Source organism: Penicillium subrubescens (genome assembly GCF_028828155.1).
Source record: "Penicillium subrubescens strain IBT 31985 chromosome Unknown utg000001l_segment0_segment0, whole genome shotgun sequence".
Lineage (NCBI taxonomy): Eukaryota > Fungi > Ascomycota > Eurotiomycetes > Eurotiales > Aspergillaceae > Penicillium > Penicillium subrubescens.
This window is the reverse complement of record NW_026643151.1, coordinates 3,804,645-3,815,651: the sequence shown is the minus strand read 5'-3', so window position 1 is coordinate 3,815,651 and position 11,007 is coordinate 3,804,645. Positions and strand designations below refer to the sequence as shown.

At 48.9% G+C, this 11,007-nt stretch overlaps 5 protein-coding genes across 5 annotated transcripts; 1 reads left to right on the top strand and 4 right to left on the bottom strand.

Annotated features, from left to right (window-relative positions):
* Nucleotides 1-131: 131 nt before the first annotated feature.
* Nucleotides 132-1,292, top strand: N7473_001310 (uncharacterized protein; the record flags this gene model as incomplete). Its single annotated transcript, XM_057147250.1, has 1 exon — nucleotides 132-1,292. One exon carries the CDS (start codon nucleotides 132-134, stop codon nucleotides 1,290-1,292), a length of 1,161 nt encoding a protein of 386 aa, XP_057015136.1.
* A 2,236-nt stretch (nucleotides 1,293-3,528) lies between these two features.
* Nucleotides 3,529-4,116, bottom strand: N7473_001309 (uncharacterized protein; the record flags this gene model as incomplete). The annotated part of the gene is made up of 1 exon (XM_057147249.1): nucleotides 3,529-4,116. The coding sequence occupies one exon, from the start codon at nucleotides 4,114-4,116 to the stop codon at nucleotides 3,529-3,531; it is 588 nt and encodes a 195-aa protein (XP_057015135.1).
* Nucleotides 4,117-4,766: 650 nt separating this feature from the next.
* N7473_001308 (uncharacterized protein) lies at nucleotides 4,767-7,050 on the bottom strand (the record flags this gene model as incomplete). Its single annotated transcript, XM_057147248.1, has 6 exons — nucleotides 4,767-5,495; nucleotides 5,547-5,615; nucleotides 5,665-6,006; nucleotides 6,067-6,359; nucleotides 6,409-6,845; nucleotides 6,902-7,050. 6 exons carry the CDS (start codon nucleotides 7,048-7,050, stop codon nucleotides 4,767-4,769), a joined length of 2,019 nt encoding a protein of 672 aa, XP_057015134.1.
* Nucleotides 7,051-7,484: 434 nt separating this feature from the next.
* Nucleotides 7,485-9,122, bottom strand: N7473_001307 (pantothenate transporter; the record flags this gene model as incomplete). Its single annotated transcript, XM_057147247.1, has 4 exons — nucleotides 7,485-8,140; nucleotides 8,191-8,367; nucleotides 8,435-8,649; nucleotides 8,716-9,122. The coding sequence occupies 4 exons, from the start codon at nucleotides 9,120-9,122 to the stop codon at nucleotides 7,485-7,487; spliced, it is 1,455 nt and encodes a 484-aa protein (XP_057015133.1).
* A 192-nt stretch (nucleotides 9,123-9,314) lies between these two features.
* On the bottom strand, nucleotides 9,315-9,515 carry N7473_001306 (uncharacterized protein; the record flags this gene model as incomplete). The annotated part of the gene is made up of 1 exon (XM_057147246.1): nucleotides 9,315-9,515. One exon carries the CDS (start codon nucleotides 9,513-9,515, stop codon nucleotides 9,315-9,317), a length of 201 nt encoding a protein of 66 aa, XP_057015132.1.
* Between the last annotated feature and the right edge of the window lie 1,492 nt (nucleotides 9,516-11,007).

Here is an 11,007-nt window from a genome sequence, read left to right as displayed (position 1 = left end):
TATGCAACAAGAAACAGGGACAAAAAAAACAAATAGCAAAACTAAACTTTCAAACCCGTCTTTAAACGGATGGTCGACATGATGAGCAATATATTGGAAATGCAACAAGATTCAACATAAGATACAGATGTATGTCAAGACTACCACTCCTCGTGGCTGTTGTATTCCTTCTGCGGAACGGGATGTCCTTCATTGCGGGTCTGGACGCTACCGGGCTTGTAGTTCTTCATGGTCTTAGTGTCAAGATCAAAGCAAGCTTCGTCGGTGCCGGTCTTCTCATCGCAAAGTGGCCACCACTTTCCAGTGTCCATGTCACAGAAGATACCCTCACTCTTGTTGACAAAGTCTGGACCGAGAGAGTTGGGGTGCTCGCACACTTCCTTTGCGCTGTGACCGTCAAGGTTGCTAATAACAACGTGGCCGGGCATAATGTTCTTGACTCCGGTCACATTGAAACCATGGGGATCCATGTCACGGGCGTGACGGCGCTTCTTGGTGTCGTGGATGTGGAAGTTGGTTCCATCGGGGTAGGCGCGAGTACCTCGGTCAATTCCTTCGTTGGGCTTCTTGAGAGCACCGGTGTCATCGTATTCCGGAGCATGCTTGAAGAACCGGGGGATCGAATCGGGCACCACTGGCTCAGGCTGGAAGGTCATTCGAGCAGAGTTCTGGCACAGACGTCGCTGGTCCTCCTTGTACTGATCGACCAAGCCTTGGTCTCCGGCGAAACTGGGCATATGGAGACTCAGGCCCTTGGCGATGATTCCGTTGCTATGGTCGCTATCCATCCAGACACACTTGATCGGGATGTTGGAGGTGCCGATGGTACGCTTGCTAGGGTACCATTGCGCGCCACAGGTGTAGCCCATGTCACCGGTCCAGGTCCACTGGTGTCCATTACCGCTGACGGCCAACCCGGACAGACAGATTGCGTCGGTCTCTTGCATGACCACGAGGAGGTACTCTGGTGTTGCTTGATGTCCACCATTCTGAGTCGGGGAGATGGTGAAAGACTTGGAGCCGTTGTCATCGATATGGCCATTGGCATCTCCTTTGTACTGGCCAATGCGGTTACCACCTTCATCCCAAACAGCAAGATGCGGAACACTTCCTCCGGCGTTTGGTGCAATGCCGGTGAAGAGGCTGACGCTGACTTGCTTGTCAGGGTCCTCGGGCTTGTGGCCCAGCGAGTCCGCAATGGACCAGGCAGTGATTGCCAGAGTGGCAGCGTTGATGATGGTGTTGATAGACATTGTTCAAATGATATTGAGAAAAAGATGAGAGGAATTTGAGTGAATCTTTGGATTTAAGTTGAGGATCTTGGTTGAGCGTGTTGGAATAAAGCAATCTCTGGGAATATCATGCCTTTTATATCCCGTCTCTCGATTCTACAAGTGCTCAACACTACCATGTTTAGTATCAGAGAAGCCGCAGTCCTGCTTCCGTTTGGGGCCATGCATGGACGATGTAACACATCGTGAGATTTCTTCGGCGATGCTTCAAAGCTCGTGGGGGCGTTCAGCTTCAGAATCTGCTCATCTTGTGTTGGAAAACCCACCAGCTGTGCCGGTATACCACAAGAGTTGAAGCCCCCAACCAACACAAGATATTCCTGGCGTCAAATATTGCAAAACTTTGTTAGCATGTAACTATAATAACTCCATCTGACGATGGGGGTCAAAGGGGCCAATGTTTCAGCTTCATATTTGCATCTCAAAGTTCAACCCATGAGGATGTTCGTAAGACTGTAAACGCTGAAGAAGATAATCTTGGCCCCTTTTGGGGTCCAGAGACTAACGATCTTCAGGGTCTACCTAACTTGGCCCGTGCCCAAACAGCCTCGCGTGCTCAATTTAGGAATCTTGGAGCATGCACAGCGGCAGTTAAGCCACGCTCCATGCGGGAATTTTAGACGTGGGAGGCTGTGAGCACGATTTGAGATCAGCCTGGCCCATGTATGCTTTATCATGCTAAGTGATCAAGCATGATCCGAAACTGACACGGAAGATATCTCATAGTCCCCAAAGGCCAACTCTCTAATGTGTGGGGGAGTCTGGAAATGTGAATGCCAGTGGTTGAGTAGGGCGAAGGCAGATTACTTGGGAGTATTACTACAAAATGACTATGGCGGCTAACAAACACAGGAGAACATCCCGACGCAGATGGCCAGGTATTAGGGTCTGTATAAGCACTACTAAGACTGCCAAGCCGAGAGACAAGCAAATGCCATGGAATCAAGAGAAATACGAGTTTGACAAGGATTCGGATGTAAGATCTGCTAATTCTGAGACCCTGCAGCCTTGTCGGGGGCGAATAAATAGGCCTATTAGTAACTTAAAACAACATTTTGTGGGGTTGGCTCCATTGTATGGTGATTCATGTCCCATCAAGGCTGCACAGCCCAGTACAGCTAAAATCTCACACGACTTATTCAGTGACTAATCCAAAGGGGAGAAGGTAAATCTAAGCCTCGTGGGACTCGGTCTGCCGAACATAGTGTGGCTTCAACTACACGCTTAACACTTAACACTTCTGTTCGTTGACGACGGTCGCAGATGTAAAGATTAGACAGCAAGATATTATTTGGATCTCCTGGGTCGCTTTAGCAGTAGCAGTACTCATGTTTGACGCGATTAGAAGCGTCATTTTCCCCAGGGGCCACATGTACCTGCTATAAGGTCACACGGCATGATTATTATCGAATGGCAAATTGAAAACCCAAAAAAAGGGCTCAAAAAGGGCTCAAAAAGGGGGCCATATCCAAGTGGGGATCTTCAGCGGCTGAAGGAATTCAACCAGGATAACCTGAAGACCCTTAAACTAAATGCTGACTTGGCAGCCCCCACGCGACAGGCCTGTCATTGTGTCTACTAGAGTCTGACATCCCATGTGGTAGATAGCAAGCTGCCCCCAACTTCAACTTCTACATCATGACTGGCATCGTTGACAGGGACGGCTCTGGCCGCTCTGCATAGCTCTATATCTCTCAATGACGGGTCAGTTGTTGTTCTTTTTTTACACATTATCCGTGAGCCAACCTGTAATCCGGCCCCATAGAGAGTTTTAGTTGATAGAATTCCTCTTTTGGGCTCTCTGATTTGACAAAAAGTTGGATGAAAGCGTCAAAGTCGTGCTGGTTGCCCCTGATGGTGTTGGTGTTTCATGTTTCTCACATGCCTTCGCAGTTGAATATCGTCAGACTCCATCAAGGGGCGAAATGGGACATTTCCTGATGATTGGAATAGTGTTCTATCTTTAAGACTTGGCGAAGTGAGTTAAAGTCACTATCTGGATATAAAAGGGCATTGTGCTCTACTCTAAAGTCAGAACTTTCAACCATACTTCACTGAATCAATCATTCAAGATAAACATTGTTTCCGAAAACAAATAACTCATCCGGCATCATGCAACCCAACTGGAAGTACTGTGCGCTTCTGGCTATTTTCCTGGGAAATCCCCTGGAAATCTCTGCCAGAGCAAGTATGTGTATCTGACCTCGATCAAAAGAGCTATATCACTAACTTTCTACTAGTCGATCGAAGGGACCTGGCTGCACTGCTTCCAAGATTTGAGGTTCCTGGAATTACAATCCCAAAGCCGGTTATCCCGAAGCCGATCGTACCAGACGTTCCTGGAAATGTCCCTGGACGTATTCCTGTCATCAAGCCTGAGCCCGTTCCTGTTCCCAAGCCGGAGCCGAAGCCAGGCAATCAGCCTTGCAAGAGAGTTGAAGGCTGTGTGCCAAAAGGCCCTCTGGACCCTCCTGACTTTAACATTAACCATGTTGTGACCAAAGTCGGAGACGATGGGCTGACCGTCAACGGCTTTATCCCGTGGACGACCAGGGCCACTGAAATGACCAAGACTCCCGAAGACATCGCGAAGTTCGACAAGAACCTGCGCGCCGTCACCTACCGGTTGTGGGATGAGCTTCCTCTCAAGACCAAGGCCGGTGGCAACAACGTCGTCGCCTCGATCTGGGTTCCTCAGAAGGGCATCTACTTCTCTTCCATCCCCCGTGAACAGGCTGCTGCAAAAATCCTTTCCGACAAGGGCAACGCACCAACTTGGGACTTCCAGGCTGGCGCTGGGCGAAACACCGATAGAGATCTGCATGCTGAAGATGGCGCGATTTACAACTTCGAGACTCTCAACCCTGCTGACTTTGCCGATCCGAACAAAGCCAAGGCTTGGAAGTTTCCCACCGATTCGAGAATTGCGGTTTACGGAAAGCCGAACCAGAAAATGGATGATGGATTCCTCACTCCGTGCACGTCAAAGGTGAAGGGCGATGGATACGTCCGAGACCCCACCTGCCAGGAGGTTGTGACCCGCATGAACCTCACCCCGGTTTCGAGCCCGGCCAACAATGTCGAAAAGCCGGTTTAGAGAGGGAGTTCAAGAAGACCAAGGGGTATGTCTCGGTACCTGTATATCTGCTGAGGGCTCTAGAGGAATACTTGATTTAGGAACTGATGGCCTTCGGTGGGATGCTTGCTCGATATACTCGTTTACCTGGGACTTTACTAGAATTCGCTGCCTGTTTGCTTTGTGATTTAGTGATTTGATTTGTTTGTTGTTAATGCACAGTTTGAGTACCGAATCACCTATGACAACCGTGTTTCTCCTTCATACTTCATGTAGCCAGTTGTTCTGTCCTCACAAGTCTATCAACCGGGCTGGCTGGAATACTCTATTTATATGAGTAATGACATAAAATGAGTTCGCACTTTGAGAAGAGGTAATACACTCGGCTGTATCCATTATCAATGTTTCCCTTGCTGGGCCTCCAATGCCTGCTTCAAAAGATCGGGATACCACCGCTGAGCAACATCCTGATGACTCGTAATACGAGCAATAAGAGTCCCCTCGCCAATACTGCCATTGAACATCTCATTGAAAGTAGCCTCAGCATCGGATCGTACCTTCTCATCTTTCACCAACTCTTTGATATGATCTGGGATATCGATGTGGATTTTCTCAACGCCCAAATCGAGACTCACACCTTGGAAAACCGCGAACGAGAAGCGCGGGCCGAGTGGCAGTCCATTTTTATCAAGATAATTTTCTCGGCGCAGATTCACTCGGTGCGTTGTCGCGGTGCATACTCCGCCAGTGATGGCTTCAAGGGCGCGGCCAATGTTGATTACTAGCGTTCCGGGGATGGGGTGTACTGGAAGCCAAGTTCCTGCTTTATTTTGTACTTCCAGTCCTGTGTGTGGGGTGGCTTGGTGGAGGAACGTGAGAAAGCACGAGTCCTTGTGTGGACCAACACCTTGTGTTTCTTCACCCGGATGAGCATCGACAGGCTCTGGGTACTTGATCAATTTGAACTTGTTCTGCGAAGGAACATCGAAGAAGTCATCAAAAGCATTCGGGGGCAGGTCAAGTGCCTCGGCGACGAGAGATTTGAACGAGGTTGACAACTTTTCAATGGCGTCGAGATAGCCCTCGATCGTTGGGCGGAAATTAGGTAGGGCATTTGAATCTGGCCACTTCAAAACATTAGATAAAAATGATACCGTTACATATCGTGGCTGGCTTACCTGGTTCGGTCCCCGAATATTGCGGTACAAGGGCTCTTCGGGTTCAGGAGCAGGCAGCTCGGTTGCAAACTGTTCCAGTTAGTGGACTGTGATTAAACAGAAGCAGGTTATAACTCACATCAAATTGCTCGCGGTAGTCATTCTTCAGAGCTGTTATCTCTTGACCAAGCCGGGAATAACCGAGGAAATGTTTGCTGTTGACCATCTCGATCTCCAATTTCTTATCCAATGGTAGATCGAATAGCGCAGAAGACTGCTCCGATAATGCATGGTATAGTTCGTTTGATACGCTTGTGTTCTTGAGGTAGAAGAACCCCACGTTGACGATGGCATCCCTCAGCGCTGCCAGGAATGTCGATCGCGTAGTAGGTGAGGTTATTTGCGCGTAATCCAAGACGGGAATCGTAGTGAAAGGGAGTTGAGATTGACTCTGGTCACCTTTGCCTTCTGAACGTCCAGTCTATCTATTATTAGCACTATACCTATATTTCTTTTCGCTTTTCTGGACTGGGCGTCATACCAATTTCTGAACAAACTCATGCCTGCGCTGTAGGAGCAAGCCGACATTTTGCGAAAATTCATAGTTATGGCCACCACGGGGGAGGATTGCCGAATCAACTTCTGGTGCAGACTTGAAATACGATACCAATGCATCAAATATCGATTTTCCTTGCGAAGGATCTTCGTCATCCCAAAGAATTTCATTCTCCGCCGCCAGATACTGAACTGGAACTCGAATACTAGGGAAGACAGTATCGAGCAAGTACTCGTGCAGATCTCTTGTCTGATACTCCCTGATTTCGGATTTGATGCCTGACGATTAATTAGTCTTTCCCTTGCACCCCGATTGAGAAAAGCTTACCGGGTTCGAAGACTGCCGCGACAATCTCCGGGGACAGCGCATCGATGTCCAGCCACTCCATTCTGCCCATGAATCGTTTGATGTTCTCCGGACTAGGCTCGACGATGTACCTCGGGTTTTCTGGTTCGGGGTCTGTCTCGCCGAGTAGTCCCAATGGCTTCAAGCTGGGCAAACACCCCATGGCACTGACTCCCAATATGGGCAGCCGTCCCTGCGCTTCGTGGGCGATGGATAGAACTAGAGCGCCTCCGATCGAATGGCCCACAAGGATGATCCCTGTATGACCCTTATCCTTGTGCACTTGGTCGATGAAGTCAATAAACACAGGAATCGAGTCTCGTATGGGTGTCGAGCTAGTCGGCACGGGAGTTCCGCCGTAACCAGGGCGGGAGATGTTGAGAGCGTTGTGGCCGAGCTTGTTGAACTCGTTTACTACACTTTAGAATCATGAGTGATTGTTCATTTTCATCGAAGGTTCTGAAAGTAGACGTACGAAACCACCGCGTTATCGAAGAATGCCGATGTCGCTCCCCCGCCATGTATGAGGACGATCAGTGGTAGTGCCTGTGCGCGCGAACCCCGCCTGAAAAGGCCGAAGAAACTGAGGCCATTCTTTTCGAATTCGATCTTTTCGTCCGCCATCTTGTTTTGTTGCAGACTCGATGCGATTGCTGAGGGGTAGGTGAGGAGTCACAAACCGCGGAGAGGGGTATTGGTCCGTTATCTTCGGTCATCCCAGCCGAACCTGATGGTGCCATCCGCGAGCCTCGGATCGCGAGATAGGTGGATCAAATAGCCTCATTCAAAATGTGGATAGAATGGAGGTTCGTATTGTATCGATATTTAAGAAATTAGTGTGGTTTCAAATTCGATTTAATTGTTAATTCCTACCAGCGTAACGGCCTCCTTGTTTTCATCAGGCTCAATGGTCATAATTCGAATCGAATACAGTACAGTATTTCTAATGCGAATGAAAAGTATACATTTCTAACAATATAGAGCGCACGCAATTGTACTCGCGCAATAAGTGTTCCAGTTACATCTCGTTCAGCATCTCTATGACTTCCCTGCCATAATTAAACATCAACCTCTCTAGCCCGCACGTCCACCGGCGGATTCAACGATTTACCCGGCTCATCTTCACGCGAACCATCATCCTCAAGAACAGAATTGTCAATCACAACCCTCCCGATAACCCCCCGGGCCATATCTCTTTTCTCCAAATAAGCAATCAACCCAATAAGCGGCAAAGTCAAAGCACCTGTCACTAGACTTGCGATATACCCCTTGTGGAAATCCGGCGCATCAGTCGCGGGATAAAATATCAGTGGCCACCACGTAACAAACGCAAAGTCGAATGAATTCATGAATCCCGTCGAGATAGCGCGGAGTTGGAAGTCGTGACTTGTTACGTCGGCGAGCCACGAGTACCAGACTGCCTGGGGTGCGAACGTGGTTCCTAGTAGGTAGAATGCCACGAAGTAGCCAGCATCTGTTGGGGGGTTTGAAACAAGGATGGCGGAGCCGATGACGAATGTTAGGCCGATGGCGATGGAGACTTCCCAGCGTGATTTGAGCTTGTCGGATATGATTGCGTATAGGACGGTGCCGATGATGGCGGTTGCGTAGATGCCGGTGGGATAGTTGTTTTGCTGGATGGTTGTGTAGCCTTGTCCAGCCATCCAGTAGGCCATGACGTTGTTTTGTAACATTTGGACAGAGAGGGAATACACTTTGGAGCGATTAGTTGTAGGTCCTTTGTGGTGGAAGAAAAAGACTTACACATGAAGATGAATGGTAAGAGCCAGAATTGCCAGCTCAACAGCACTCTCTTGAATACTGTCCTGTCCCAGGACTCCTTTCGTGGGGACCCCAGACGAGTGACAGCATACTCTTTTTGCTCGGCATTGAGATACCAGGCTGCACGGTGTGCTGGTAAATCAGGGATGAAGACCCAGCCTTCGAGGTATCACAAGTCAGCCTCTCTTCTCTTTCTGATCCTGCGATTCAAACTCGAAGAACATACCGAATAGCGCAACTGGAACAGTCATCACCGACACGATAATGAAAATCCATTTCCAGGCAGGAAGACCACCCTTTCCAGCCAGTGTCTGCAGCAGTCCTGCCTGAATCCACCCACCAGCCATGCTGCCTATATGGCCAAAAACGCAGAAAACCGCCGCCCGGATACCAAGCTCAGACTTCTTATACCACGAGCCGAGAATAAACTGGGCTCCCACGCTATATACCATGTCAGTTCAGTCGATTTCACAAAAGCTTCAAGTTTGAGTGATGCGGGGATAGTACTATGCAATAGCCGAGAACCCTCCCTCGATCGCATTCAACAAAATAACCTGCCAAGCGCGTGTCATCTTGTACGTGATGAGAGTCAAGACACTCCAAGTCACATTCGCAGCAACGAAGACATATTTAGGTCGGACAATAGTCAAAAGACTGGTCCCTGGCATCTGGCATACAGCATAGACAACCAGGTACGCAGTGCTCATGTAGTTGTACTCTTTCCCCTCGAAACCAAGGGCCTCTTTCATGCCACTGATATAGGCAGTGGAATAGCTGGCTCGAGTCACACCGAAAAGGAACCATATCAAAGAAAAATAGGGAAGAAGAGTCACGTCAAGTTTAGCCAAAAGCGCACGATCTTTGGGTTCTGGGCCCCATAGCCAGATAGCAAGCCTTGTGCGAAGAGAGGCCATCTTGCACGGTTCTTTCCTTTTCAGAGGCTGTACGGTTCGACGATTCCTCTGGGGAAGGAAGCTGCTATATGGCCGTTGAGCAAGCTCTTGTAGGGCGCGGGGTCGAACTCGGAGATCTCAACGCGCGTTGCGGTTGAGGAGTATAATGATGAGGCCAGGATATGGCTGCCATACGCCATTCGCGCTAGACAGTCAAATCATCTGCTGCTGTTTTGACAATCCAATCAAGAGTGCGACCGTGAGGAACTCGTCGGTGCGTGCCTTCCAAGGTGAGTCAACGCCGACGATGGCGAGAAGTCCCTCGTAAATGATGAGATCGACAGATAAGACTGAGTCACTTACTAATGATGGCGTGAGATCCTTCGCATTGACCACAGCGGATGTCTTTTGCATCGGCGAACTTCTTGGATGTTTCCGTTCGGATATACCGTCTACCTGTCAGTCCTATGTGAATTTTAGTCAGAGTAAGCTTCTCGGAAGCTCCCGAGGTCTTCAGACAAGAAAGGTCCCAAGTTAGGCCGCCCAAAGCACAGGGCTGTTTCCAAATGTTTGTATATCAGTTCGCCCCACCATCAACTCGCGGGGTAGTGTGGAATACGCCAACGCTGAGTGGTCAACGGTGCAAGATAAAGGCCGAGGTAACTATGCCACCAGGGCCGGTGATCTACCCAGTCTCACATTACACCACAACACTACTAGGTGACGACCCCGAAAAGGGCTACTTTTGACGCTGCTTTAAGTGTTTAACCTTAGTCATCGTCCTCACGCGTGATTTGTTTCTGCCCACTATTTCCATATGCTCCCTGAGTGGTTACGGATTCCCTGAGCACTCATAGTTGCTCAGGGTCGCTGAGAGATCTGCTCACCTTTCACTCAGTTTACTTAGGTTATACAGTCAGGGATTTCGTAATACCCCCGTGATTTATATTATCCGACTATAGCCGTTAATTGTAAAGTAGGAAAGAGTTTTCTATTAGGCGCCACCTGTAGCATTGACTACCCAACCCCTGGTAGACTGAGGACGAGGTAAATGCCGCAGCAGTGTCGTCGATAAATCCCGAAAGAAACCGAAAGGCGTAGATTAAAATGACAAGTCTGCTGGGTACACGAGAATATTAGGTGTCCCTTGACTGGGTACATCCTTTGACCAATGGGACTACAGTTCAATGCATTGTAAAACTTTGTCGGTCTTGCTCATCCAATGCCGGACAAGATTTCTTAGTTTCCCTAAAGTATATATCTGCTACATGTATGGATTGCCTTTCGTCGGACCTTCATTCTCCTTCCCCTTTGAAATGTGCCTGGGGACCCTACCTCAACGGCGCCGGAATCGGCAATGATATCCACTACGCCACATCGTCATTCACGTGGCGATGGGGGCGATGACCAATAGAAGCTAAACGCACATTGGAAACTCCTCTTCTTCAAACCTTCCAGAACATTTTCTGTAGCAAACCATGGAAGCATTTTGTTTCATGTTCGGTTCATCCAAGAGCCACGTTCTTTCAATTTACGGGGGGCGAACTGTAACGCCGGAATAGGTAAAGAGTGGATATTTCCTGGCATCCTCCAGGACATCGGCACTTGACTTTTCGCTACTACCAGGAACCAGGCACCAGGTACAAATTCATCCCCTTTCACACTAACCGCGTATTCTCTGCCCCATTCGGAGATTGTGTTGCCACCGAAAATACGTACGTGAAAATGCACGTTCTATGTAGGAAGGGTAATTCACAATGGAGCACCTTTGAATTGACGTGCCGGGCTTGCACCCAAATTTTTGCTCTTGATCAACACAGCGCGGCTACTAAGCGCGGCTAACACGCACACAATATGCTTGAGCTGGCCACGTATCACCTATAAATCAACTGATTCCAGCCTTACT